The 24,647-nt window shown below is 43.4% G+C and overlaps 1 protein-coding gene across 3 annotated transcripts in view; it reads left to right on the plus strand.

Annotated features, from left to right (window-relative positions):
- rock1 (Rho-associated, coiled-coil containing protein kinase 1) overlaps positions 1-24,409 on the plus strand; it is a 78,182-nt gene extending 53,773 nt beyond the window's left edge. For 2 of the 3 annotated variants that reach the window (XM_086043873.1, XM_086043870.1), the window contains 33 exons: positions 2,277-2,358; positions 5,950-6,050; positions 6,426-6,563; positions 6,659-6,834; positions 7,592-7,676; positions 7,759-7,903; positions 7,998-8,136; positions 8,600-8,691; positions 9,695-9,854; positions 9,957-10,032; positions 10,099-10,187; positions 10,513-10,561; positions 10,637-10,772; positions 11,021-11,112; positions 11,472-11,718; positions 11,810-11,916; positions 12,757-12,907; positions 13,543-13,703; positions 13,782-13,966; positions 14,583-14,652; positions 14,770-14,873; positions 14,964-15,129; positions 15,202-15,295; positions 15,841-15,929; positions 16,572-16,763; positions 16,847-17,012; positions 19,064-19,134; positions 19,215-19,303; positions 19,394-19,472; positions 20,135-20,393; positions 20,468-20,675; positions 21,874-21,944; positions 22,825-24,409. In XM_086043873.1, the coding sequence (XP_085899999.1) occupies positions 5,985-6,050; positions 6,426-6,563; positions 6,659-6,834; positions 7,592-7,676; positions 7,759-7,903; positions 7,998-8,136; positions 8,600-8,691; positions 9,695-9,854; positions 9,957-10,032; positions 10,099-10,187; positions 10,513-10,561; positions 10,637-10,772; positions 11,021-11,112; positions 11,472-11,718; positions 11,810-11,916; positions 12,757-12,907; positions 13,543-13,703; positions 13,782-13,966; positions 14,583-14,652; positions 14,770-14,873; positions 14,964-15,129; positions 15,202-15,295; positions 15,841-15,929; positions 16,572-16,763; positions 16,847-17,012; positions 19,064-19,134; positions 19,215-19,303; positions 19,394-19,472; positions 20,135-20,393; positions 20,468-20,675; positions 21,874-21,925 (3,933 nt within the window). In that variant the 5' untranslated portion in view covers positions 2,277-2,358; positions 5,950-5,984 and the 3' untranslated portion in view covers positions 21,926-21,944; positions 22,825-24,409. The remainder of the gene's footprint in view (positions 1-2,276; positions 2,359-5,949; positions 6,051-6,425; positions 6,564-6,658; positions 6,835-7,591; positions 7,677-7,758; positions 7,904-7,997; positions 8,137-8,599; positions 8,692-9,694; positions 9,855-9,956; positions 10,033-10,098; positions 10,188-10,512; positions 10,562-10,636; positions 10,773-11,020; positions 11,113-11,471; positions 11,719-11,809; positions 11,917-12,756; positions 12,908-13,542; positions 13,704-13,781; positions 13,967-14,582; positions 14,653-14,769; positions 14,874-14,963; positions 15,130-15,201; positions 15,296-15,840; positions 15,930-16,571; positions 16,764-16,846; positions 17,013-19,063; positions 19,135-19,214; positions 19,304-19,393; positions 19,473-20,134; positions 20,394-20,467; positions 20,676-21,873; positions 21,945-22,824) is intronic. The other variant, XM_086043872.1, reaches the window with a different exon arrangement.
- Positions 24,410-24,647: the final 238 nt, after the last annotated feature.

Genomic DNA, 24,647 nt, shown 5'->3' on the forward strand with positions numbered 1-24,647 from the left:
GGTCCTGAAGGACTTGGTTCTCCACTTTTTTTTTTTTTTTTTTTGCCCCTTCTGTGCAGACTGGCAGAAAACCTTATGGCCTAGAACAAGGCGACCTCTTATCCTTTGGATCGTAGAGTCGCTTTCACGGTTTTGCAGCGCAACCTATACACCGTCAGGACAACGGCAGATATGTTTTTACCCTTATGCACCGCCGCGGTGCATTTGAAGCTCATCATTGAAATCATGCAGAATGGTAGGAACAACACATGATCCAATGCATAACATATCATGTGACAAACGTAGTGGAGTCGGTGTTATGTGGCATGAATAGGAATTGGCAAAAGTCTTCCTAGTTCTTCAGGCCTGGACTCTTATGTGTAATAAGGCTGAACATAACAATCAAGACCTTGCAAAGGCAAAGCAAAAAAAAAAAAAGGGAGAGTCTGCAATGATCAATTTGGTGGTCTGACTTCAAGTCCATGGAGCATGCTTTTCACTTGCTGAAGACAAAGGCAACAAAGACCCACAAAATCAAACAGCAAGTGAAGGCCCAGAAACACCTCCCGAAACTGGAGGCTCTCTGCTTTAATTCCAAAATGGAAAATGCCATATTTCAGTTCAACCTCTAAGATGAATGTCTACAATACAATCTCACGTTAATTGTTTAATTTTACATTACGTGCGGGTTGTATAAAAAGCCAAATTGTTGTCCAAATAGCTCAGGAGGAATTAGCTGCGTGTTGCTTGCCGTCTTTCCGATGAGGAAAGACCTTTGCCTCACATTTTCCACCTTTACGCTACAACCCCCCAAACCCGACTGGCCCCGACCTTTAGCTTGCAGCCGTCCCGGAGAGGGTTTGCTTGTTTTGTCTCCTGGTGTGGGGGGTATGGCCCTGATCTCCTGTGTTGAGCTCCAAGCAGCAGCACTATTTAAGTGGCTTCCTTGTTTTGTCTGAGCCCCCCCCCCCCCCCCCATGCGCCATGTGTCATCGCTACAGCAATCTCCAACTGTTTAGAAAAGCCATAAAACACAAGATAGTATAACAAAAAAGAAAAAGAAAATGTGTGCATTATTTCATGAAAACTTTAGTTCTCACGCTGATGGCAATGCTGACCAGTATGGAGTGCTTGAGCGTTAGTGTGCCTATCTTGTTTCAGTCATTCAGGATTATGGCAGATTAGGCTAAATCCCGCCGCTGACATTTATGGTCATGCCTAGTCTGAGGCAGGATAATGTGACTGTAACATAATAAAAAAAACCATTCCTCTCACTGACTCAATCAGCCCAATTTTTGCAACCTAATGACGATCAGGAAACTGCTAGGCAGGAGTAGCCGCTGTACTTTTGGTACACGTCACAGGCCTTGCATTGTAACGTCTACATAGTCGAGTTGCACTGAGGCACCACCCTGCTCCCTCAGTCATCAAAAGGTACTTGGTTAGTTCACATGCTTTAATTAGAAGCTCTGTGACCAGAGTGGGAACTTGGGAAGTGAAACCGTCTTTTGAATGCAATTCTGTCAAAGGTTTTTTCCACCTGCGAAACATTTTTGCCTTCTTTTACGAAGCCTCATTCTCTGGCATCTGACTCTAGACATCAAGTACTTGAGGAAGAGTAGCTGAATTAAAACACTCGAAGACAGAGCTATTCCTATACAGTGTTCATAAAAGGCAGAGCCCCACAGCCGTTAAAAAGTAATACAGTATTTGGGAAAAAAAAAAAAGAATGGAGTCATTGTTAGTTCATTCGCCCCATTGTTGATGAAGTATACGGACGCAGGCTGTTAAAGCGGAGTTGGGCTAGGAGATGCCAAAGTCGACCAAGCGATTTTCCCGCATGCAGAGAAGTCTGTCGGGGAATTTTGCTACGCCAGGCCATCGGTGTGAAGTTTAAGGCACGCTACTAATTTACACCGGACTCTGCCGCTGACATGAAATTATCTAACGTTTTGGGGGCAATCGCACGAGGCAAATAATTGCCAGTATCGTACGTCATGAAAGAGACTTTGTCGTCATATCCGGACAACATGCCAATTGCCACTCCTGAATAGAATAGAATCATTCATGTTCATCTTCAGTTTCTGAAGATGCTCTGGCACTTTGAACTGAAGCCTAATAGCGCGTGCATTTTAAAGTAATAGACAATCACAGGGTTGTCTAGCATGCTTTTGCAGGCGCATAACACATTGAAGCAAGCTCTTTTGTTTTGCCTTTGACCGCTACCTCGTCACGTCACGTCACGTCACGTCGCTCTGCATGCATGCTAACGTGCTAATCCCTCTTCTGCCTCGCAGGACGGGCTGGATGCGCTGGTGTACGACTTGGACTTTCCTGCCCTGAGGAAAAACAAGAGCATTGACAACTTCTTGAATAGATGTGAGTAGTCTTCCATCTCCTGTCCATTGCCGCTTTCCAGGCCCCGCCTGTACATGTATGATGCGTTTCGGCCTCAGAAAAGAAGGTTGTTTTGGGGTCACCGCCTCTATGCAAGCTTGGACACAATAGGTGTCTGCTGCTTAGTGTCGCCAACAAAGAGGCTTTCATTAATGGCTGGTGAGGTGACCCACATGATGCCTAGCGTTATGGATTGGGCTTTTTTGTATTTTTTTATCTATTTTTTTGGTTCCCCACCAATGCCAACATCACACGGGGAACCCCCAGTAATGACTATTTGTATGTCATACTACTTTGGTAAATGACTTTGTTCTAAGCATGTTATCACAATATGCCTTTGTTTACTGGGGTGGTGGAAGGACAATTTTTCATAGTTCATGTTTCTATATCTTATAGACAAAACTCCCACCTTGAAAATTGTAAATGGTTTTATAGCTAAGCGGTGGAGAACAAATCATAGTCCATGTCAGGTAGGGAAAAGAGGAAAATGCAGGGGTGAAGTTACAAAATTACAAGAAAAAAACTTAATTTTGAAAAAGAAAAAAAAAATGGTGATGAAAATGTTTTATTTTAACCAAAATATTGTTTAAGAACACAATTTTACAAAATACAAAATTTAAAAAGGTTACCTGGAAGTATTGCACACGGATGACATGGCTACTACCCCTATTAAAACAACAATACAGAGAAAACACATTCTCAGGCCGATGGCTCTACAGTTAGGGCTACGATGCCGAACCGTAGGACCTTTCTAGCCAATCGGTAGCGTTTGCGGAAAATCCAACATGAAGTCTGTTTTCGCCATGTAGGCTTGAAAAATACTGAAAAACACATTCATTGTGAAGGCCATTCCTTGGCCTCTCTGTGGCCTTGAAACATTTGATCTGGCTGAGAGAAATTGGATGTTTCCGACTTGAATTTTAAGCAAAGTTTCTCCGAACCCGTAGGCAAGAACTGTCATTAGTTATCCATTCGATTCTTTTTGCACCATCACTGTTGTATGCACCCGACCGAGTGTAGTGTAGTCTAGCGACATCATTGACGGATATGGACTAATGGACTGCTGTGTCTTGTGTTGCCTGAGGGGCTGTCTTCTATTAATTCTCTTCCCGTTCTTTCCGCACTGATCACATTAGCCTGATTGCTCTGTTCTGTACCGTTAAACGCATTTCCTGTAACACATTCGGACTTAGCATAGTTTCGACAACACCTGCTGAGATTTCACCAATGGTGGGAAATGAGTCATTCCAAAATGATTTTGTGCAATAGCCCAGACTTTTATGTGTGTTTAATTTGGATGCCTTGCCATGCCAACCCCCAGTAATACCAGGCCTAAAAACGGCTCTCCTTTAGCCAACTTGGCAATGTTTCCTTATAAGGGATGCATGCAAACTGACAATTGAGCCAGATTTGAGCATTTCCTCTCCTTTTCGATCAAAGTCAACAAAGGCCATATTCTCGGATGTCTCTATTACCATGTTCTTGTGTTGTTCCTGTGGCTTCCCTGACTGCTTGAGAAAAACGTCGAGGTTGATGATCGTAAAGGTTCAACAGGGTTTTTCCTGGCTCAGATTTGAGGCATAGCTCGTACCATCCTGACCATTAGCCATGACGTGCATGTATTCTGTAAATTCAATTCATTCGCTTTCTTTTACAGGGAGTATACTGTCCAATAAGAATCACTGTTATCACGTTAAAGCATTCATTTATTAAAACTAGAGCCACCATTTTTAAAGTGTTATGCAAAGAGCCACATTATACATGTGGGCACACATAAAATAGACTAGCATTTGACCTATGCTAGCTTTGCTGTATATTTGTGCTGGTGTTGCTGTTGTTGTTGTTTTTGTGGGGTTGTGATTTTTTTTTTTTCTCCCCCCCTCCCGTTTTGAAAGTGAACTTGGTAGACAACACCGCTCAACGTTTTTTTCCCCCCTCGATCTCATTTGAGTCAAAGTGCATGTGTGAGATGCTCGTAGCTGGCTGGTTACTTCGCTTGCCGACTGTCACCTGTTCATTTGCCGCGTTTGGACAAGTCCTTTATCCCTAACCCTAACCCTAGTTTGAAACCCTAATTTGAAACCCTAACCCTAGTTTGAAACCCTAATTTGAAACCCTAACCCTAGTTTGAAACCCTATTTGGAAACCTTAACCCTAGTTGGAAACCCTAGTTTGAAACCCTAACCCTAGTTGGAAACCCTAACCCTAGTTTGAAACCCTAACCCTGGTTGGAAACCCTAGTTGGAAACCCTAACCCTAGTTTGAAACCCTAACCCTAGTTTGAAACCCTAGTTGCAAACCCTAACCCTAGTTTGAAACCCTAACCCTAGTTTGAAACCCTAGTTGCAAACCCTAACCCTAGTTGGAAACCCTAACCCTAGTTTGAAACCCTAGTTGGAAACCCTAACCCTTGTTGGAAATCCTAACCCTAGTTTGAAACCCTAGCTGGAAACCCTAACCCTAGTTTGAAACCCTAACCCTTGTTGGAAACCCTAACCCTAGTTTGAAACCCTAGTTGGAAACCCTAACCCTAGTTTGAAACCCTAGTTGGAAACCCTAACCCTTTATCAGACGCGCAAGAGTGTGCCCATATTTGGAAGTGCTGACGTAGCGGCCAAACAGGAAGTATAAAGTGAGGCTTTTCCTACTGATTTACAAAATGTATCTTTCACTGTCACAAAGGAAAGCCCAGTCTTTGCTCATTGTAAAGAAGGAAAATCAAGAGGAGACAAGACTTTTCACACTTTCAGTGTTAATACAGTCAATGCACTTTATTTATCAAGGTTTCCTCCAGTGTCCCCACGCTGTGACTTGTAAATAAATCTGCCAAAATGGCAGTAAATCGCTTGCCAGCCCCTTTCCTATTGGAAACGCTCTCTGAAGTCACGAAGGCGCCGCCGTAAAGTCGAATACGTTTCAATCCGAGGAGATTTGCCGCCGACGAGGGCGTCATGGCAGACGGTCGAGTACGCGCGGCCCCAGCAGCTCTGCGTTCTGTGGTGCCGCCCCTCGCCACATACACATGGATGGGGGTGACAATGGCGCGCTGCGAGTTCAGAGCGAAACCGGGCAAAGGCCTGATATAGCGCTTCCATAGTGGCGAACGCTGCAGCTGTACTTAAAATACGTAGTTGCCGCAGAGGGACATCAATGGCGCTGTGTTGGGCAATATCAATCGTTCGGGTTGGAGGCGGGCGCGCAATTAGATGGAGGCGGCCGCCTCTCATTTTGAATGTAGGCAAAACCCTGTTCAATGTTTATGATGGCAAATCCTTGTGTGTGGTCAACGTGGAGTTGGGCCAAGCCACAGACTCCTCGATTTTGACCTAAGCCGGAACGATGGCCAGTTGGGAAGCTCGCTGAAGCGCACGCTGTTGCTGGACAGAAATCTTTGAAACCCTGTTAACGTGATTCACCGTGATAAAAATGACAAAAAGGAAGAGTTTCCAACCGCAATGTAGTTACCAACTTATTAGCCAACTAGGTTTGTTGGGCAACGAGCACACCCTCTTAATGTCATCAATACAAATGCTCATCTTGAAATTGTTATTCTATTTTTCTTTTTCTCTACAGATAAGGATACCATTAGTAAAATCCGTGACCTGCGGATGAAAGCGGAAGACTATGAGGTGGTCAAGGTCATTGGCAGGGGTGCATTCGGTGAGGTGCAGCTGGTAAGTTTACATTCTTCATCTCTTTGGCTATACAGTGCCACCTCAAAAAGTTGGCTTGCTACAATTTGGCCTTCTACCTAAATAAATAATCATAACTATAAAACATTTATGTTTTTTTTTTTTTCAGTGAGGGGAAAAGTAGGGTAATAATAGAGCAGGAAATGCAACGTGTTGCAACATAGGAAAGGATCTGGGTGTTCATATTGTATATGGACAAGATAGGGGTGCGGGTCTCTCCACAAAAGACAATTCGATGCGGGTTTCGATACGTGGGTTGCGAAACGATGCGAGGACGGTTCATTTTGAAAGTGTAAGGATTCCATTTGTGTCAGTTTTGTAGCGATTGAAAACTTTGGCCCCTTATATCTACACCAGGTGAGGCACAAAGCCACATGCAAAGTGTACGCCATGAAGTTGCTGAGCAAGTTTGAGATGATCAAAAGGTCAGACTCTGCTTTCTTTTGGGAGGAGAGGGACATCATGGCTTTTGCCAACAGCTCCTGGGTGGTGCAGGTAGGTCGCGACCACCCCACACCATTTGTTTATGCCCACTCACTGGCTATCATCGGCATTCTCTCATACGCACTCACCTTTGATCCTTCCCTCAGCTTTTCTTTGCATTCCAAGACGACCGCTACCTCTACATGGTGATGGAATACATGCCCGGCGGGGACTTGGTCAATCTGATGAGCAATTACGACGTCCCGGAGAAGTGGGCTCGCTTTTATACGGCCGAGGTGGTGCTGGCGCTGGACGGCATCCACGCCATGGGTTTCATTCATCGGTATCAACAGTTCTACGTCTTTTTCCATCGACAGTAGAAATTATTCACTACAAAAGACATTTCATAGAGTGTAAAGAACAGAAAGTATGGCAGTTGTCTGTTGAATTTGCAGCATTAGGAGGTTGTAGTTGCTGAAATCAAAAGCTATGTTAAGGAAAAACATTTTAACGGGTCAAGGAACATTTTAACATGGGGCCTCTCATGGTACAGAGGCAATTTTCGTTTTAGTGGCTGACTTCATGTTGTAAATGAGTACTAATGATGATCTTCTGTTATTTTGGCACAGCGTCTGTAATAATGTCTGACTTCACAGTGTTGTGCCTGTTTTTTACAGTGAGCTCCACCACTCTATTAGCCCGGACTGCTTCAGTTCTTGCCATTTTTAGACATTTGTCAATAATAATCCCTGTGGTATTAATCGGGCACTTATAATTTATTTTCCCAAACCATGCAGAGTCGCAACATAAGGATAGAAAGAGCCGCGGGTTGCTGACCCCTGCGCTAGCCCATATAAAGACAGTAAAAGTATAGGTTTTATTTTTCACTCTCGGAAGCAGCACTTCATCCCCAAGATGCCGAATTAAACTTATCAATTAGTGTGCGGAGCTATGTAAAAGACACAGTGGATCCTTCGTCAAACACAAATACCTTTGTGACTCGCATGGTGGTTAGGCACTCCAGCATCCAACTGTTTGAATGCAAGCAAGCAAAAAGTTTTGCACATGGTGTCCCCTTTAAATAAATGCTTGCCTTGCAGGGATGTGAAGCCTGACAACATGTTGCTGGACAAAGCGGGCCACTTGAAACTAGCAGATTTTGGCACCTGCATGAAAATGAACAAGGTATTCCATTGGCGTCCTTCTGAACAAACTGTGTTTATTTAGCAAAGAAAGATGTTTGATAATGTGCCGCTTGCACTTTTAGGACGGTATGGTACGATGCGACACGGCGGTGGGAACACCGGACTACATTTCGCCCGAGGTACTGAAATCCCAAGGAGGGGATGGCTACTATGGCAGGGAGTGCGACTGGTGGTCGGTGGGAGTGTTTCTGTATGAAATGCTAGTTGGTGAGTCACTGTGATCGATACAACATGGCACAGTGCCGCTGAATAGGATGGACACACCATTCGTTGATCGTAATTGACCAATTTGCTCTCTCAGGCGATACGCCATTTTACGCAGACTCGCTGGTCGGCACCTACAGCAAAATAATGAACCACAAAAACGCGCTGACCTTCCCCGACGACAGCGACATCTCCAATGACGCCAAGAACCTCATCTGTGCCTTCCTGACGGACAGGTAACGTCCCGGCGCAACCAGGAGCGGGATTGCGTTGGGTTGGATTTTTGGATTTCCTTTTCAGGCATTTAGGCTGTGAATACATAAACAACCCACATGGACTGATTCCCAATTTCAAGCGTCAACATTGACAACATGGAAGAAAACAATCATACATACATCGTAAAAATGTTTAGTTGGCCCGCTATGCCTTTTCCCACCACTGATTTTAATAAGGGTAATTTCCATATTTTTTGCATGCTGTCGGAAACTATTTTGCTGAGTTAAGTGTTGGACGTGCTTTGAACATTAAGGCGTTTTGACAAGGCCTTATATCTGATTCCACGCATTTGTTAGTTATTCATGCTGCCTTGACTCATATCCAGTTGTGCCACTTGAGGGCAAACATTTTTAATCATATCCCTTGAACCGCGGCCTAAGGTCTAATTGAGACTGAGCAATGTCCTCCCGTTCCCACCAACAGGGAGGTCCGCCTGGGCCGGAACGGTGTGGATGAGATCAAGAGGCACCCTTTCTTCAAGAATGATCAGTGGACGTGGGAGAACATCAGAGACAGTAAGCCCTGTGATTTGCATGTAACATACTGTTGGTCTTCAGACTGATTATTGACAGCGCAAAGGCCAATAAAGGGCAGACAAAACATGAATGCTTGCACTGACACCAGAGCGGGCGGAGATTAGAAGCGTGGCAAATCCTGCAGCTGTAGTCCGCTCTTAACCGGGTTTATATTTAATTCTTGACTCAGCTAAAGTCAGCACTTTGCCGCAGCGTTTTCGAAAGGCTGACCGGCTCCGCTCGCCCCCCGGCTTTGCCTCGTTTCAAAGAGGGTTTCTTTTTCTTTTTCTTTTTTTTTTTAAATCGAAATTTGTGACCCTGGACCGAACTTGTAGGGTTACAGAAGTCAAACTAAACACATAATTATTGTGTCCGAGCTCTTGGGGTGTAATAGTATACCAAAAAAATAATGGTTTTGTATGCGCCTTGGTTTGATGGTCTCCGTTCTGTTCACGTATTGGATAACAGTAAGTCAACAAAAAAAAACCTAGAAGTACTGTTTAACAAATTGAATGTGTAATTGAAACAAACTGGTAGTAGTACATTCTCAAATTAAAATTTTTCAAACAAATGTAAAGGGGAAAAATGAATAACCTATAACCTTATATATTTTCTTTTGATCAAAGTGCAACAGAAATGCACTATGGAGAGAAGTACACCAGTGACAGTTTGAATTATGTTAGTATAAAAATTCTAATCATGGAATTTTTTTAAATTGCTTTTGCTTCACCTTAGGCGACCAGAAGAGGCTGTTTAATTGCTGCTGGAAAGTGCCATGACCACCTCTAGCCAGAGGCTTAGCTGCACCTTATTTGTTTAACTAGTACACATGCGGCTGCTCGAGGCGGTTAGACTTCATGTCCCTTACCTTTTTATGTCCCTCGTGGGAACTCTCTACGCCTGTGTACTGTACTGAATGTACCTTGTACATAGAACGTTACCCTAGTGAGCTGATTTTTGACAAACAAGCCAAAGAAAGAGTCCCGAACCTTGTCTTTTTTAGCGGCTGCCCCAGTGGTGCCCGAGCTGAGCAGTGATGTCGACACCAGTAATTTTGATGACATCGAAGAGGACCGTGGCGAAGAAGAGACTTTTCCAATACCAAAGGCCTTCGTGGGCAACCAGCTGCCCTTTGTGGGCTTCACTTACTACAGCAATCAGCAGTAAGCGCCCCAGACACTCCTTACATTACATGAATCCAAAAGGCTGTGCATCAGAACAAGCATTAACTTGTATCAATGATGTCATATGTTTTTGCTTTGCAGTCCTTTGCGCAGCTCCACTTCTGCCTCAAAGACGAGTGACAAACGTAGCAGCTCCACAAAGGAGGACAAAAGTCATGTGAGCATGCTTTTCACTTATGTGCTCTCAAGTAGAACATTGTATGACGTGTATCTATTGGTTTAGTTGGAGAACCTGCAGAAAAGAGTCTACCAGCTGGAGGAGCAGCTCCACAGTGAGATGCAGCTGAAGGATGAGTTGGAGCAGAAATGCAGGTAAAAGCGGAATGTTTTTTTTCCCTAGGTCACACAACTACAGTGGCACCTTGACTTTGGAGTACCCCACTTGGTTTCTTAAAAAAAATTGGAATGCGAGCTATTGGAAAGCTTGAGATACGAGTTGCCCGAATTAAGTGAAAATAAATAGCAGAGCCACAGTCAAACACAAATACAGACAGTGGTGATCATTTTAGTCTTGGTAATCATAATTTGACATTTTCGTACCGTTTCACCACAAGTAATAGTCTCATCAAAGTTTGCATAAACCGCCGCTTTTCTGATGATGGATTTGATGATGGACTCTGCTTTCTCTCTCCACCAGGACCTCAAACACCAAGATTGAAAAGATCATGAAAGAACTGGACGAGGAGGTTAAATCCTGCTATTTTGTCAACTTTATTGGATTTGCCATGCCTGCCATCACCATGCTTTTTATCTTCCCGCAGGCCAACTTGAGGAAGAGTGTGGAGGCAAGTATGTCCCTGCTGGAGAAGGATAAGATCATGCTGCAGCACAGATTTACAGAGTACCAAAGAAAAGCCGACCAGGAGGCGGAGAAGCGACGCAATTTGGAGAACGAGGGTGAGGGAACCCAAAAAAAAAAAGTGCTCTTGTGAAGATGTGATGTCGTCAGTAATATCTTAAAGATTTCACATGAAATGTGTAGAGTTATGCAAGGGGACTGTCTTTGATTGATATATTTGTGAATGGCTGCCTACTGTTTTTTTTTTGTCTTATAAGCCCATGTGGGCTGGGTACCTTTAATTGTGTATGACACTAAATAAGAAATAAACAAACAAACATTACTTGACGTATCATATTCCTCGTAGTGTCGACTCTGAAGGAGCAACTTGAAGACATGAGGAAGATCAGCCAGAACTCGCAGGCCTCGAATGACAAGATTGCCCAGCTTCAGAGTCAGGTAACATGCCATCAGTGTGCTACATCCTAAAGTGAATACACTGTTTTTCTAAAGGTAATGAACCCCAGATGACTTTGGATTTGAGATCGCTGCATACGGTTGTGTGCATCCATGTTTATGTTTCAGGGGAGTTAGGTGGAATTTTTTTTCCTTCCGTTCTGCCTTGTTTCTTGTCTCTTTTCTGCATTTCCCCATGATAAAATCCTGTTTAACCAGACATAAATTGTCACATACCATTAGTGTTTAATATCCAAAAATATGTTTGCACAAATAATAGCGGTCCTCCTATCTGCAGTCGTGTCAAAGAAGAAAAAAAAAAAAGCAACACTATTAAATGTAGTTGTTCCCTCTGGTCCTAGCTGGAGGAGGCCAACGACCTCCTGCGCGCCGAGTCGGACACGGCGGCGAGGCTGCGGAAGAATCACACGGAGGTGGCCAAGTCCATGAGCCAGCTGGAAAGCTTGAACCGCGAGCTGCAGGAGCGGAGCCGCGCCGCCGACGGCGAGAAGGCCCAGCTGGAGAAGGAACTCCTGCTACTCCAGAGCACCTTGGACTCGGAGAGGAGGAGCTACAGCCAAGACTCGGAGGAGATCCGTGAGCTGCAGGGTAACCCGCTGAAGCCGCCAATTCTGATTGCAATCATGCTTCCTCGCGGACTCTTGTCTCAATATTTTGCTTTCTTTTATTTCCCTCCTAGCGAGGATGTTGGGGCTGCAAGAGGACAACAAAAGCTTGAAACTCAGTGTCTCCAAAGTGGAGACAGAACGTAAACAGGCACAGGAGAGAAGCAATAACTTGGAGAAGGTACGCTAGCCCAATATATTGCTTTTTTTTTTTGGTTTGAAAATAATGCAGGCTATTAAGGATCCAATGCAAGAAAGATGTATAAGTTGATGCGCAACATTGTGAAGCAACCACATGTAAGAATCGACCAGAAGGCTAATTGTCGTTCAAGACGCCGTCTAAACATAAGATGTTCAAAACGACACAAGAAACCTGTTTTACAACATGCTCAGACACTTAACTCATTCACTGCCAGACATTTTCAGACCCTCTTTTACCGTAACATTTGAAAAAAAAAATGGAAAAAAAATATAAATACATTTCTGGGATTGAATGACTGGACTGTGGAAAAAACAAGTACATTTGTCAATGGTAGTGAATGAGTTAAATTAATCCGAGAGACATTTAATGTAACTTGGTAAGTGCTGCTGCTTTGGTTAGCAATGGAGTTGAATGGACTCAGCAGTCAACTCTTCTATCTAACTCTGTTCATGTGTGAATAATAGCGCCGTTCAACTGAGATGACTTTAATTACTGTTCATTTTTTTCCATTTGACTCATTCACTGCCATTGACGAATGTATTTGTCTTTTCACGGTCCAGCCATTCAATCCCGTGAATTTATTTATATTTTGTTCAGATTCTTTAAAACGTTAGGGTAAAAGAGGGTCTGGAAATGCCTGGCAGTGAATCAGTTAAGGACGGTTTTTTTTTTGTCTAACATGAGTAATTAGGACACATATATAAATGTGGAGTGTATAATATGGAGTGTAAGACCACTTAGTCATTACTGCAGTAGCTCAAATTGGAAGGAATTATGGCATTCTTCGAGTTGATTGTCGTGTCTCCCCAACGCACGCAGGATAAGAACAACCTCGAGATAGACCTGAACTACAAACTGAAAACCCTGCAGCAGCGACTGGAGCAGGAGCAGACTGAACACCGGGTGACTCGTGCACAACTGACTGACAAATACGAGTCCATCGAGGAGGCCAAATCGGCCGCTATGAACGGTATGCACCGCGTTGTCTCTATCAGCTACCACACATACTGATTTTGAACATCTGAACCCGTGTGCGCTTGCTTACTGCTTCAATATCGTGTGGTGTCGATGAGATGACCAAAAACAAAGATGAGTAGAGGAAGAAGTTAGTGTTGGTCTGTTAGCTTGTTTTGGTAATTGTTTCCTTTTGTTTTCTCTTTGTCATTTTTATTGAGGTGAAGGACTTGTAAGATGTGTTCTACAAACACAACTCCAATTTTTTCCGTTAACAGCAGGAGGAGCCTTTAGGTTGCTTCGTAATAGTTTCACGACACAATCACATAGTCAGTTGCTCAGCCCAACTTGGTGTACTGTTGACCACACACACAGGGATTTGTACAAAATATTGAGGTGGTTTAGCGTTTCAAATTGTCAGCCCTGACTGTTTTCTGTGCAAATTGGGAAAGGAAAATCGCTCTTAACACACCCCATAACACAGGATAATTGCTAAGGATAATCTTATAGAGATCTCTGATAATCAGGCCTTAGCCAAATTTGATCGGTAACGAGAGAACCCCCCCTCAAATTAGGCCAGATTTACGCTGTGTATAGGTTGATGTACTCTACTATCTGCATTTGTAACGCGTAAATGTGTTTCCACCCCAGCTGTTCAGGTGAAGATGTCGGAGGAAAACGGGGCGAGGATGCGAGCGGAGAGCCGGGTGGTGGAGGTGGAGAAGCAGTGCTCCATGCTGGAGTTTGACCTCAAGCAGTCAGTGCAGAAGATGGAGCAGCTGATGAAGCAGAAGGAAAGGCTGGAGGACGATGTGAGTGAACGCTTCCCAGACCGACGCGCTGATTTACTACATCCTCTTTACAATTCACCTGCCTTGCCGGTGTCTCAGGTAAAGAATCTGAGGATACAGGCGGAACAGGAGTCGAGCAAGCGCGTGCTGGCTCAGAATGAGCTGAAGAGCCGGCTGCAGGAGGTGGATCGGCTCCGGTGTTCGGAGAAGCAGCTCAAGCAGGAGATCAACGCGGCGCTGGAAAGTAAACGCTCTCTGGAGTTTCAACTTGTGCAGCTGACAAAGTGAGTCCTCCGGAAACCACACAGTAGAATAAAATTATTGGTGGAGATAATAATGGACTCGCCAGCCATCCCTTTTCTGTAGCGCTTGTTGTCATTAGAATTATCTGGAGCCTGTCCTAGCTGATTTGGTGCGAGAGGCACCAGCCAATCACATTGCACATATAGACAGACAAGCATTCACACTTACGGACAATTTGGAGTTATTGAATGAACCCAACGTACGAACCCAGGCAAGCAGGAGGAGAATTCCACATAAGAGGGGCCGCATCTGAAATTCGAACCCAAGGACTGTAAGGCGGATGTGCTAAACACCGTCCTGGCGCAATGTACTGTGTTGTAGTTTGCCGTTTTCTCTTTTTGCTGCCCTCGCCGTAATGCTCTTTGCAAGTCAAGCTGCTATTTCCAAATAAGCGCTATTATTTCGGCTTATGGTGCAACTGCGCCAAAGCTGATCTGCGACAGTGTTCACCGGGATTAGACTTTAATCGGAGTGCCATTACTTCATTGCTAATCCCTTAGCTGCCGGTGATGACAGCCGTATTTTGCTAACAGAGCTCACAAAGTGGCCTTGATGCGGGACGGGTGGTTAAAAAGCTTTGCTTGATGTGTTTACCAGGCAATACAGAGGCAATGAAGGACAGATGAGGGAACTTCAGGACCAACTCGAGGCCGAACAGTATTTTTCTGTGAGTATCAGATCCTTCTGACCTCCTGGAACATACTGTAATTGTAGGGGTGATGGGGGGGGGGGGGGACGACGACGATGACCTCAGACTAATATTACTTCTCCCCTTCCGCACCAGACGCTTTACAAAACTCAGGTCAAGGAGCTAAAAGAGGAAATAGAAGAAAGGAACCGGCAGGTACAAGAAGCTCATAAAAAGGTGCAGGAGCTGTGCAGTGAAAGGTACGTAAGCGCGCGTCAAGCGTCGCCGCGGACTGCCGTCATGTGTAAAAACCTCCTAATACGATTGAATCGCTTCTTTCCCACACAAAGGGAGTCCCTGTCTGCCCAGTTGGATCTGACGGTGACAAAGGCGGAGTCGGAGCAGCTGGCGCGGGCGCTGCAGGAGGAGCAGTATTTTGAGCTCAGTCAAGAAAGCAAAAAGACCGTCACCAGGCACAAGCAGGATCTGGTCGATAAAGAGGCCACTATTGCGCGAGTAAGTCCAACCCCATCGTATTTTACCGTGTGTTTTGCAGCGTATGATATGCATGATTTTGTTTCTCGGCAGCTTGAGGAGTCCTATAAAACTCTGACCAAAGATGTGGAGAGTCTCGCCAAAGAGAAGGCAGAGTTGAGCGAGAAGCTCAGCACTCAGGAGGAAGGTACTTCAATGGGGTTTTTTTGTATTACATGCAGGGCGTCGTCGGTTCTTTAAAATGTCTTCAAGGAGACACATGCATTCCTTCCTCAATTTAAAACTGTTCCCATGTGCCCCAGATCCCAGATGAATTAAATCTGTGCTATGAATTCTAACATGTAGCAACATTGGTTGAAATCACGCCATTTGGGGTTGAGGTTTTGTAGCCAAATTAGCGACTGACCCCTAGAGTTTGTTGTTGTTTTTTTATCTCAGCAATTAGCAACAAATCAGACTTTCTTGTGGTTGAGCTTAAACATGCAGATCACCTTTTAGGGTGACATTTTGGTTCATTTTCACTACGGTAAAAGAAAATGCAAAAGACAAAAGTTCTTTTCTTTTCTATAAGCAGGACCAGATTTTATGACTGATATCAAATGAAATGACAAACTAGTAGCAATAAACTTTCCAGTGAATGAAAGTTTCTTAGGAACAATTGGTAGAGTGTGAATTTATAATCCTATAAAAACACCAACTGTACCGGAAAATGACAAATACGCATACTTTCAGAGTATGCTGCTCAAAAGGAGGAGATTACAAATTCAATCAAGGCCAACTATGAGAAGGTCCTCAACACAGAGCGTACTCTCAAGACTCAGGTAAGCATGCGTGTTTATTTGTATTTTTTTAAGTGCGAGTACGCACGACATTTTTTTTTTTTGCAGTGTTAACCTTTTCTTTCTATCATTTTTTTTTTTACAATTGAGAGCCCCCACCCATGATGTTTAATTTATTTTGTTGTGAAGACACGACTTGAGAGACACGTTATACCAACACTTAACACCTCCAGCTGCCCCGTTATTTGTGATTCAGAAATTCATGTCGCTCCCAAATCCATGACTCGGCCCAATTCAGTGTTGACCGGACAGACCTTAGGTTTCATCAGAGAAAGGAAAGTAAAAAGCCTGCCACACTTTGGCTTTAGCCACAGGTGCTTCCACTCAACTGGCCGGCAGGTAGACGAGCTCAGTTGATAAGAAGCACCTGTGGCTCAAGACTGTGGCAGGGGTTTTAATTTCTGGACTTGAATTTCCCATCTCATAACTATTGACCATGTTTAACATATACAATCACTCGACACAAATACTGCTCAGGATAATTCATGAAACATCCCAGAATCTGGCCTTTTGATTACGAGGGTGGGGAAAATGCTCAAATTATGTCTTCGTGCGTGCGTGCGTGTGTATACCCCTTCTTAATCGAAACGCAATAACCTGTTCGCCCGCCTCATAACCCATCAGGCTGTGAACAAGCTGGCAGAGATCATGAACCGCAAGGACATGAAGCTGGACCAGAAGAAGAAGGGCAGCACGGCTGACCTGCGTAAGAAGGAGAAGGAGAACCGCAAGCTGCAGCTGGAGCTCAACCAGGAGAAGGAGAAGTTCAACCACATGGCCATCAAGTATCAGAAGGAGCTCAGCGAGATGCAGGCAGTCCGTTCATGATTTGTTTGTGTTCTTTCCTTGAAGACCGGAAGTGATATGATTTAAAGTGCGCCCGTCGCTCTTCCCCACAGCAACTGGCTGAGGAGTGCACGTACCGCAACGAGCTCCAGATGCAGTTGGACAGCAAGGAGAGCGACATCGAGCAGCTGCGCGAGAAGCTGAACGATCTGCAGCAGCGCATGGACAACTCCAGCATCACCAGCTTGCTGACGGACGAGACGGACAGCAACATCGCGGGTGAGCACGCGCGGGGCTAAGCCGGCTGGAGGGCGCTGCCGCCAAGCACAGAAGTCGAGTACAAAACCGCGTTGCTCTTTTGTTGGCAGCGGATCTTGGAAACTGACCCAAAATTTCAAAGGTCAATTCCAAAACCCAATCGGCAATCCCCCCACCCCCAAAAAAAAACAAAGAAAAATGATCCAAGACCGGACAAAATGAGTATTTTTGCTTTTTCTTTGGATTTTTAACCACGTTAGCCTTTTGCAAGTTTATCGGTCAGGATGAATCAAAGAGGAAAACGGTGAACAAGTAAAACAGGATCTTAATACCGGAAGCGGTACTCTTCAAAGGTTAAGGTCACTTTATTGTTTTTTGGTTTAATATTGCATACTTGTACAAATTCTTGCGGCCCTTACATGAGAATTGCTTCTAAAACACTTGAGTGTTCTCACTTTTCATGACGACCAAAATAATTTCCCTCATTTCAAAAATGAAGATGGAAGTAGCACGGTGGTATCCCACACAAAAAAAAGCCAAAGAAAAAGCAAACACTCGTAGTTTATCCTAGCTGCTCAGTGAGTTCATCTCGATTGACTGAAATCACGTGTGAAATTCCTCTGCATTCGACTGCATATGAATCATATTGCGTGTAAACTAAGATATCTGCGTATTGAGCAGTGGTCTTGGATTGGATAATAAGAAACGACAGTTTCTCTACGTGCTACTTTTCCAGTACGGTGTTTTTTCCACCAGCGTAATGAGCGACGACAGATTCCGTATCAGTTTTCCTTGAAATGATGCCTGTGGTTAAATCCCTCTCTCTCCATTTCCCCTTCACGTCTAGTCCTCGCTCTTCCTCTCTTTGTAACTTCTATTCCTTTCCCTCTGTGAGTAACCGAGCGGACCAGTTCCCCCTTTTGCCTGGCCTGTACTTGCTGCGGCTGCTCTTCTGTTGTGGTGCTCTTTCGTTGGTTTCCTTTTTAGTGCTCTTTAGACACCTTTGAATTGAAATCTGGTTTTAAGAGTGAGGAGAAAATGTCTCCGAGTAGGCTTAGAATAAGTGGGATGGTTTCTGTAAGTGATGATCAGCCTGATCTTTAGGGCTGATGAGCTTTAATGCCTTTTTTTCCCCCCCCTCCAATCAAATGCACTGTGTTCTTCAAGCACTTTGGTGTCCGTTGGCATGCTCAAACAGAAATGCTGCTTGGATTGGAAGACTTCCCTCACACACAACACACCTCACATTTAGGCTGGATTTACAGTGCAAGTCCACGTGTCCAATAGACATTTAATGGCACCGGTATCTGATTATTATTATTTTTTTCTTTATACTATTTTCATCTACATTTCAAATGACCCAAACATGTGAACCAACCCATGCGTGCACACAATTACAATTACACGTAAAAAAAATCCACAAGCACAATGATGACATGCAAGTAAACAATACAACATAAATATTACAAATATTAAAGGTTTCATCGCATTTAGTTGGCCCGATTTCTTTGTGCATTTCAATGTCACTGGCGCGGTAGACCCAATCTGTGCGTTTACGCTGCACATTTTTCAGGAGGCCTCATTCGGAACTGAGCGCATCTGATTGAATTTGTTTTCTAAAATTGACCCAATTGTATCACCGAAGAGCAAAACATCCGAATTGTGTATCTTAAATCATGCAGTGTAAATCCAACCTTAGTCCTGTTGGTTGCCTCTTCCTTTTCAGTTTTTGCTGTTTCAGCTGCATGCACTGTCTTACACTCATTTATATTTTCTATTCACAGCCTGAGCAGTCATGCCAGTCAAGGGAAATCATGTACGAATGAGAACAAAAGTAGCCACTGCAGCTTTTGTAATGTGACATGCTGTATTTCTTAACATGTCTGTTGTCTTCTCTTGCATGGAGTATCTTAACTCTTCTCGTTACCTCCTAAAGTGGTGAAAAGCTGGCACGTAACTAACCTTTTTTGTTTCTTCCACCCAACTTAAGTTTTGCATGGCCCGCTTCAACGTTGCCTCGTCATCCTCACGTTTGGCGTCGTAACTTTCTCCCGTCTACGCTCCTTTTGCAGAATCCAGACTGGAGGGCTGGCTGTCTATTCCTAACCGCACAAATATCAAGCGATACGGATGGAAGAAGCAGGTATTTTTGTACTTGTGCAGCCTCCAAGGAGTTGTTCCCTTCCTGGTCCGTCTCATTGCCTTGTCAATGTTGTGTTGCAGTATGTTGTGGTGAGCAGCAAGAAGATTTTGTTCTACAATGACGAGCAAGATAAGGAGCAGTCCAACCCTTCCATGGTACTAGATATCGAGTGAGTCACCTTGAGAGTAACCGTGTATCCAAACGTACGCAGAATGTTAACAGTGGTCAGGAGTTCTGATTGTTCGCTTTCGCCCTGCAGCAAACTGTTTCACGTGAGACCAGTGACACAAGGAGACGTGTACCGAGCAGAGACTGAAGAGATTCCAAGAATATTCCAGGTAAGAGTGGCCCTTTACTTGAGTTTTTGTTTTCCCTTTTATCAATACAATACAATACTATTTTACAGGCAGTCCTCAATTCACGAACCAGTTGCGTTCCCACACTGGCGATGTAACCTGAATTTCGGCGTATGTTGGATTTCACCGCTAAAGTTGAAATTGACATCAAAATGCTTAATGCGAAAATACATTGGAATAAAAACATAAGATGCTGTACTTGGCATTACTGCTGAGAGGCGGATGGAGAAGTAGAGGAGGGCGAAAAAGGCAAAGATACTGCCGGCGCCCACAGAAACGATGGAGACACTCTGCGCATGCACGACCGAAAGGGATGCTGGTCTTTGTAGCACAGCGAGTGCTTGTATGCGGAAGTGCGGCCGCAAATACCCAAGCGGAGGTAAACGAGCTCTGAGACGCAGCGCAAAAGCACAAGCTTCAAGCTGTTTGCCACTCCCAGTTGAAATTGACTATCAAACTGAACAGAAAACCAAGAGAATTACACAAACTTGTAAGTCAAGGCACCGCTGTCCTTATTCATTGATAAGCTACATATCTATTTTGTCTATTGTATTTGACTGTAGTTTCATTTATTTGATGATATATTATTATGTACGCTACCTACTAATGAGCAGCCCCTCAACGTGACAACGATCCGCTTTCAGATTCTATACGCCAACGAGGGCGAGTGCAGGAAAGAGGCCGACATGGAGACGGTCCCTCAGGGAGACAAGAACTGCCTGCCTCACAAGGGCCACGAGTTCATCCCCACCCTGTACCACTTCCCCTCCAACTGCGAGGCCTGCTCCAAGCCGCTGTGGCACGTCTTCAAGCCGCCGCCGGCGCTCGAGTGCCGCCGATGCCACGTCAAGTGCCACAAGGACCACCTGGACAAGAAGGAGGACGTCATCGCCCCTTGCAAAGGTAAAGACCTGGATGTACCGCAAACATTCGCTGGGCGCTTCCACGCTAAACTGAAACCGTTTGGGGATTCACAGTTAACTACGACGTGACCTCAGCCCGGGACATGCTCCTGCTGGCTCTGACCCAAGATGAGCAGAAGAAATGGATCGGCCACCTGGGAAAGAAGATCCCCAAAACCCCACCGAGCACGTTTTCGAGAGCCTCGCCTCGCTCCATGTCCACTCGGCCCGGACCTAACCAGTCCTTCCGCAAAAACCCGAAAAGCAATACGGCCAAACTGAGGTAACGGTTGAACAGTTTTGTTACGATTAATCCTCTGAACACCGAACATATTCATGTTAGTCAATTGGCTACCAAACGATCAAATTGATTTCCTCATTTTGGACAGGCAAGCAGGTAAAAAAAAAAAAAAAAAAAAAAAAAAAACGTTGTGTAAAAAAAACCTTAGAATATCATGTTTTGGCTTTTACTAAATCCTTTCAAATCTGCCGCAAATGGTTATTGAAAAAAATCCATATTGATATACTATTTTTCCTCTTATAGTGACCGGGTAAGTTTATTTAGTCAACAGTTAGGAGACGCCTTACTTTGTCCTTATATTCCACCGTATACGACCCACCGCATACGACAGCTTTCCAGATGCCACACATACTGTGTTCCTACCGCAACGCATTGTGGTGTCTGTGGCATTTATGTTTCTTTATCATTTTTTCACCCACAAATAACCATTTTCGGGTTAATTTTAAAAGCATTTTTTGCACATTGTCTTTAAAGTCCACCAATAATCTCAATTTTACAGATACCACACCAATTGTAGTAAAGGTTATTACAGCCCCCTGGTGGCTCCATAGCTGTTTTTTTTTTTTGGTGGGCAAAAAAAGCCACCTGTTTAAGGGGAGGCATTTATTTTAGCCACGATTTGAGAAATATCGTATTTTGGGGGGATTGCGGTCTTCGCTAGCCGCATTTTGTAACGTCACAAGTTGTAAAATACTTATTACTAGTTTCTCCGTTAGCTTTTTATAACATTTTTGACTCTGATGCATTGACACTCTTTTTTATTTTTTTAACATCACAAACAACTTTTGAATTTACGTATTCACACTTACTGTACTTTTTTTTGGGGCGGGGGTATTTGAATGGGCTATATAAATATAGGCTTTTCTTGTTATCCCACCAAATCATTGTAGCTCAAGAAAAAAGTTCTTGAGAATTTCAAGAGTTGCATTTTGTAAATTATTTAACACGTGTTCTAGGACAATCAGAAAGATTTTAGGTCTCACGTTTCAACTACCGTGCAGCACTCGATATAACTAAATGCTTTCAAACCTGCCGTAGGTGTTCCCATATATCCACTGAATGTGTGATGAAGTGAATGTGTGCACCCGCCATGTCTTTTCCCCCATCGCGTTGGGCTGTGATGAAGTGCTGGAGTCAAGTCACGTGACCTGCTTGCTGTCTGTCTCCTCCTGTGTTGTAGCCGAGCGCAGTCCAGCTTCCACGCGGCAGACACAACATCCAGCACTTGTTGACAGGAGATGCTTCGCAAAAGTGTGGATGTGTTTTTTAAGTCTATTTATTATTATTATTGTTATTATCATTATTATTAACTGGGCGTTTCCAACACGAGACGCTTGGTGCTCACTTTGTTGGTCGGTGGGTTGCTGTCTTCAGCTCACATGTGGGATTCTTCTGCTATTGACACCGAGGCTGAATTTACACTGCAGGTCCAAGTGTCCGATCCTGACTTAATGCCTGTATTAGTTTTTTTTTGTTTTGTTTTTTCTTTTGGACTGCCTATTCCCATGTACATTTCAAGTGACACACGTTTACACCGATGAAGCACGTACAGCAGCCAAAATTACACGTAAATAATTCCGACAAATGACAGTTAGACAGGCGGAAATCATGCCACGCGTGCGTGCGTGCCAGTGAGTTGCGCCTCTCACTGCGGCGAGCAAGTTGACTGACAGCAGAGGAACCAAAGCAGCGCGACTGAATGTTGATGACGTATGTAAACAAACATGCATGTAAATAACGATTTATCCAGTCCAGAAAAAAAATATGCCCATTTTACCAAACGATAAGTTGATATTGTTTGGAAGAGGCCAAACCTAACGATATCCGGTTCCACGCGTCTTTTCTTGACACTGCCATGACGCATATCTGAATTGTGCCACTTGAGAGCAAAAAATAGGAATTGGGTTACTTGAATCATACGGTGTAAATCCAGCTGTGTGTTGTTAAGCAAGACTAACTGGTGCAAACAAAATGTTTTGGGGTTTTTTTTGTATTCACCTTTTACAGTGAGACAGAAAAGCTGTTGAAGGGTGTTCCTCCTTGTGTGGGCTACTAACCATGCTCAAGGTTTTCTTGTTTTGTTTTTTTTTTGTCTCCTTTACTGGACACCTGTCTCTGCTCTTTCTTGCAGCTAACCGTCTCAACCGTCGGACTTGTTTTCCCCTGGACTATTCTGTACTTTCCCCTCCTTGTTCATCCTCAAACATATGGACAATATGTTGACGGTGATATTATTAAACAAGATGTTATGGACCCGCCTCCCCCTACCTACTCTGCAGATCGTCATCACCACGTTGCTACAAGAAAAAGGCGCCGTCGGCCCAAAAGCAGGAGGTGACGCGTGGAGATTTCTATCTTATATTTGGGGTTTTTTGCCGGGACAGTGTTCAGTTTCAAGGTACTGTCATCCAGGTGTTCCAGACGGTGCCGTGAGTGCTTGTTATCTCAGGGCTGGAAAAATAGAAGAAACAAAAATGCCTGAAAAGATCCTTAAATGCAAGCAGACTTCATTTCCATTGGATAAATATGACTGATGCCTTCTTCTAATCCTATCTGGCCTTTTTTTCTTTCTTCTTTTTTTAATTCTTATTACTCTCCAAGTCAATTTATCAGGTTTGGAAACAAGAGTATTGGGACACGAGTATTAGATGTATTGAGTAAGATTATCATTTAAATCTATGCATTATTTTATTATTCTAATTTTTATTGCTCCCAAGCCATAAGGAAACTTCCATTGTAATGGCGTATAGGAGTCCCTCAAACTTCCATTATTTTTTTTGTTTTTCTGTTTATTTGGTACATTGTCTCTTGTGATATATATATTTTTTCTTGCTTGTGTTGTTTTTTTTTTTTAATGTATTGCCTTACATTGATTCCTAGATAAATGGTTCAAAAAGGAAAAACATTAAGTTAACAAATGTAAAACTGCACTGTTTGAATTGTAAATTATTTGAAGACTAAACAGGTGTAGCATTTGGCCCACCTAGTGCCTTAATACCTTTTGAATATTGATTTTACTGCCATATCTTTGTTTTCTTCTTCCAAAACCAGACAAATCATAACGCTTCCATCTTTTTTTTATTTTTATTTTATTTTATTTTTTAATTAAATTGCCATACATGTGTGGGTTTTATTGAAACTTCATTGGTTTGAATATGTAGAGCAGGGGTGGGGAACATTCACACATTTGATCCGGCCGCAAAACATTTTAACACACAAATGCTTGTAATATATAATATTAATAAACATTTGTTCGAACGTCATACATTTAGTAAGGCTTTACTGAAAGGGTCCCCCACCTCTGATATAAAAAAAATAAATTATATTACCTCTTTTTGTACATGTTGTAATGGAGTTGGCATGTGAAAGAAAATAAGAAAAAAAAAAAGTCTCCATACTCAATTCATTTGACAAATTTCGGGATGGTGTACTCAAACAAATGTTTGTCAACAGCTAAGTGGCCAAGGTCCCGTTAATGCAAACACTCCCTCTGCAATGTAAATAATGAGAGACATGGATTATGGCATTACCTCCATAATCTTTTTTTGTTTTTTTTGTTTTGGTTTTATTTTATTTTTTTCCCCGTTCAGTTAAAAGGGGGGGGGAAAAAGCACTGGAACTCTGATATACTCTGGTCTTGGATAATAAATTGCATGGTTTATTTGCATTGGACTCCGCACTGATGGATATGTCAATAAACATATCTTTATCATTCACTGGAGACTCACTTTTCAATGGCGATGATTCTCTTAGTTTGCTTTTCCATATATCATGTATACTTAAGTAAAAACAAACAAAAACGGCTATCTTAATGCTGGCCTCTGATTAATATATAATTTACTGTAACCTTTGAAGAAATATTAGATATTTAGAGGGAAAAAGTTGGCATGAGTTAAAAATTGTCAAATTTGTTTATAAGTATTTTTCCATTATTCCAAAAGCATTTTTGATTGG

The sequence above is a fragment of the Filicampus tigris genome, chromosome 10 (assembly GCF_054856515.1).
Source record: "Filicampus tigris isolate MCC_2025a chromosome 10, RoL_Ftig_1.0, whole genome shotgun sequence".
NCBI lineage: Eukaryota > Metazoa > Chordata > Actinopteri > Syngnathiformes > Syngnathidae > Filicampus > Filicampus tigris.